At 39.2% G+C, this 2,500-nt stretch overlaps 1 protein-coding gene across 1 annotated transcript in view; it reads right to left on the bottom strand.

Moving 5' to 3' along the window:
• dmd (dystrophin) overlaps window positions 1-2,500 on the bottom strand; it is a 97,517-nt gene that overhangs the window by 50,654 nt on the left and 44,363 nt on the right. The window contains exons 36-39 of the mRNA XM_030779481.1: window positions 1,906-2,076; window positions 1,293-1,403; window positions 1,039-1,184; window positions 373-496 (exon numbers count right to left, since the gene is read on the bottom strand). Coding sequence (XP_030635341.1) covers window positions 373-496; window positions 1,039-1,184; window positions 1,293-1,403; window positions 1,906-2,076 — 552 coding nt within the window. The remainder of the gene's footprint in view (window positions 1-372; window positions 497-1,038; window positions 1,185-1,292; window positions 1,404-1,905; window positions 2,077-2,500) is intronic.

The following is a 2,500-nucleotide window of genomic DNA, read 5'->3' as shown; positions in this document are numbered from 1 at the left end:
CCAAAGATGGTTAACATTTGTCCTGTTCCTGTAGTGTATGGAGAAAAACAGGTGCAATTTCATTCCCTGTTTCAGGCCCATATTCTTTAGGGTAAGGAGATGAAATTCAGCCTCAAAAACAGTGGCAATGCTTGAGGCAATGCTTTGCTTTTCAGTGTCAAAAGCCTTACTCATGCATATTTAATAACAGGAACGCATTTTCTACATTAAGCGAGCAACACAGAGCAGATAAAGTGAAACCAAAGAGCAGAATGTAGATCTGAATGTGTAGATTGTGAGTGCTCACATGCATAACTATCTCCTATTTCAACTGAATTTCATAACGGGAACATGAATAAAACATTACAGGGGAAATATATGTCCATTCACAACCTTGATGTGTTCTTTGGTATGAACAGGGTCTTGTTCCGCCTTCTCCAATGTTCTCTCTGCATCAGTCAGCCAATCATCAAAGGCCTTTGTTTCATCAACGTACTTCTGACATTTATCATGTTGTCTATATATATAAAACACACACACACACACACACAGACAAAGAGTGAAAGAATAAGCGAAGGAGGAGTGACCAGATGGGAATTATGTGGCAAACTGATGCTTGAAATTTAGTTTATGTATTTTAGCATTGAATGCTAGAATGCTAATGCCCCAAAACAGCCTCTCTGATCTTCTGTTGCTATTATCATAGATCACACAAAAAATGTATGTTGTAATTTCCAGTACTTTTCCTAACAGTTTGACCTGGTGTTTCTTTACTGTTACAATAAAAAAAGAAAAGGAAAATGAGACAATTGTGCAAGCATTTCATACCATGGAGAGAGAGTCACACATGAAACTGACGTCTGGTAGAAACTGACGTCTCGTATTTATTGTGATTATTTATTTCTATGGTGTTAACATATTTTGACCTCTAGTATATTTGACCTTCTCTGTTGCAAACATATCTTGCATGAACCGATAGAATTTTCGGCAGCCTATGACATCATCAGCCTCATATTCTCTCTCTCTGAAATGGATGTAATGTCCTGAGGAAAAACTCACGACAATCTGTCACGATATAGCTTGTTAACGTTTTCCCAGTTTGTGCTTAGCAGTTGGATCAGTGGAATCTCTTGAGCAGAGGCTTTACTAGAATCTAGTGCATTTTTCACTGGAGTCTCCAGCTTCTCCAAGTTCAACTTCACCTCCTGTATCAAACAAAAGACACATGAGATCATGTGTTCAATTACAATTCATTCTCCTTAATGAATATGAAAACACAGCTATAAGAAAGATGCATTTTTTTTCTATCTTACCTTAAGGCACTTATTTTGTTGGGGTAAAGTGCCAATCGTCTGAGACCAACACTCAGGTGAGTTAAGCAGAGACTCCGTCTCAGCTATGGAGTTCAGTAGTGCTTGTAGTTCCTAAACACACAATGTCAAAGTCAAAGCCCAAGGTTTCAAATCACAAAAAAAGGGAAAAGTACACAATTTAGAATATCTACCTGACAAAAGGTTGAGAAAAACAACCAAAAAAACTCTAAACAGATTAAGAACAAGCACACAAACATCAAATAATAGGTAATAAATTACTCTAGGGAACTACTCGCACTATCAGTTTACCATGAGAGGACATATGAGGATGTTTGTCAGTTCAAGATTAAGCTTCATTTTTTCACAATTAGGAGAGATCCAAATCATATTAAAATATTATGATGAACCCTCTCCTACTGAGTGTTTTTTTTTTTTTTTTGGGCAGAAAAAAAAAATGGCTCTTTCAGCCTGTAATGATATGAACTTGCTGATTGCCTTGGAAACTGACTGGTCGACTGGTTCATTGTGTATTTGGCTGTTTATAGCATGCGTTGACCAGCAGTCGGTGGCTAATGAGTCACAACGTCTCTGAGGTGGGGCAAATTGGACATACGCTTCTTTGTCGTACAGTAGCAAATTTGAAGTCCAGCCCCTCCCAGCGTTTGTTGAGCAGGGAAAGACGAGGTTCCACCAACTTGGCAGCGCCAGCGTCTGATAGTTTCTGGCCCAAGGCTTTCACTTCACCCAGTTCCACTTTCTTCTGCCCCAATTCAGAGTTAATCTCCTGCATGGCCAAAACCATTAAAAACCATTATGCAAACCCAGTGAACGGACCAGCAACACGAAACAAATTTTTCTTCAGGACAAAACCACAGTCTGTAAGCTCAAAAAGGCAGGAGAAGAGGCAAACAACTGAGTCAACCAAAATGACAACAAAATATGTCGATTCAAGCATTGCTTTGAAATCGTGAAGTGCAGAAAGTGGTTGGTTGGTTTTGAGAAACACACACACCTGCTTACAACAAGCATGAGTGCACACACACACACACACACACACACACACACGCACGCACGCACGCACGCACACGTATGCACACACGCACACGTACATACACACAGAGAGCGTCTGTATGAATTTCTTTTGCATATGAGTGTTTATACACATGTTTATATTTATATTTATGCGTTTGTATTGAACTCCTTTCCTG

This window comes from Chanos chanos, chromosome 7 (genome assembly GCF_902362185.1).
Source record: "Chanos chanos chromosome 7, fChaCha1.1, whole genome shotgun sequence".
In the NCBI taxonomy this organism is placed as follows: domain Eukaryota; kingdom Metazoa; phylum Chordata; class Actinopteri; order Gonorynchiformes; family Chanidae; genus Chanos; species Chanos chanos.
This window is presented reverse-complemented; position numbering and strand designations above follow the sequence as displayed.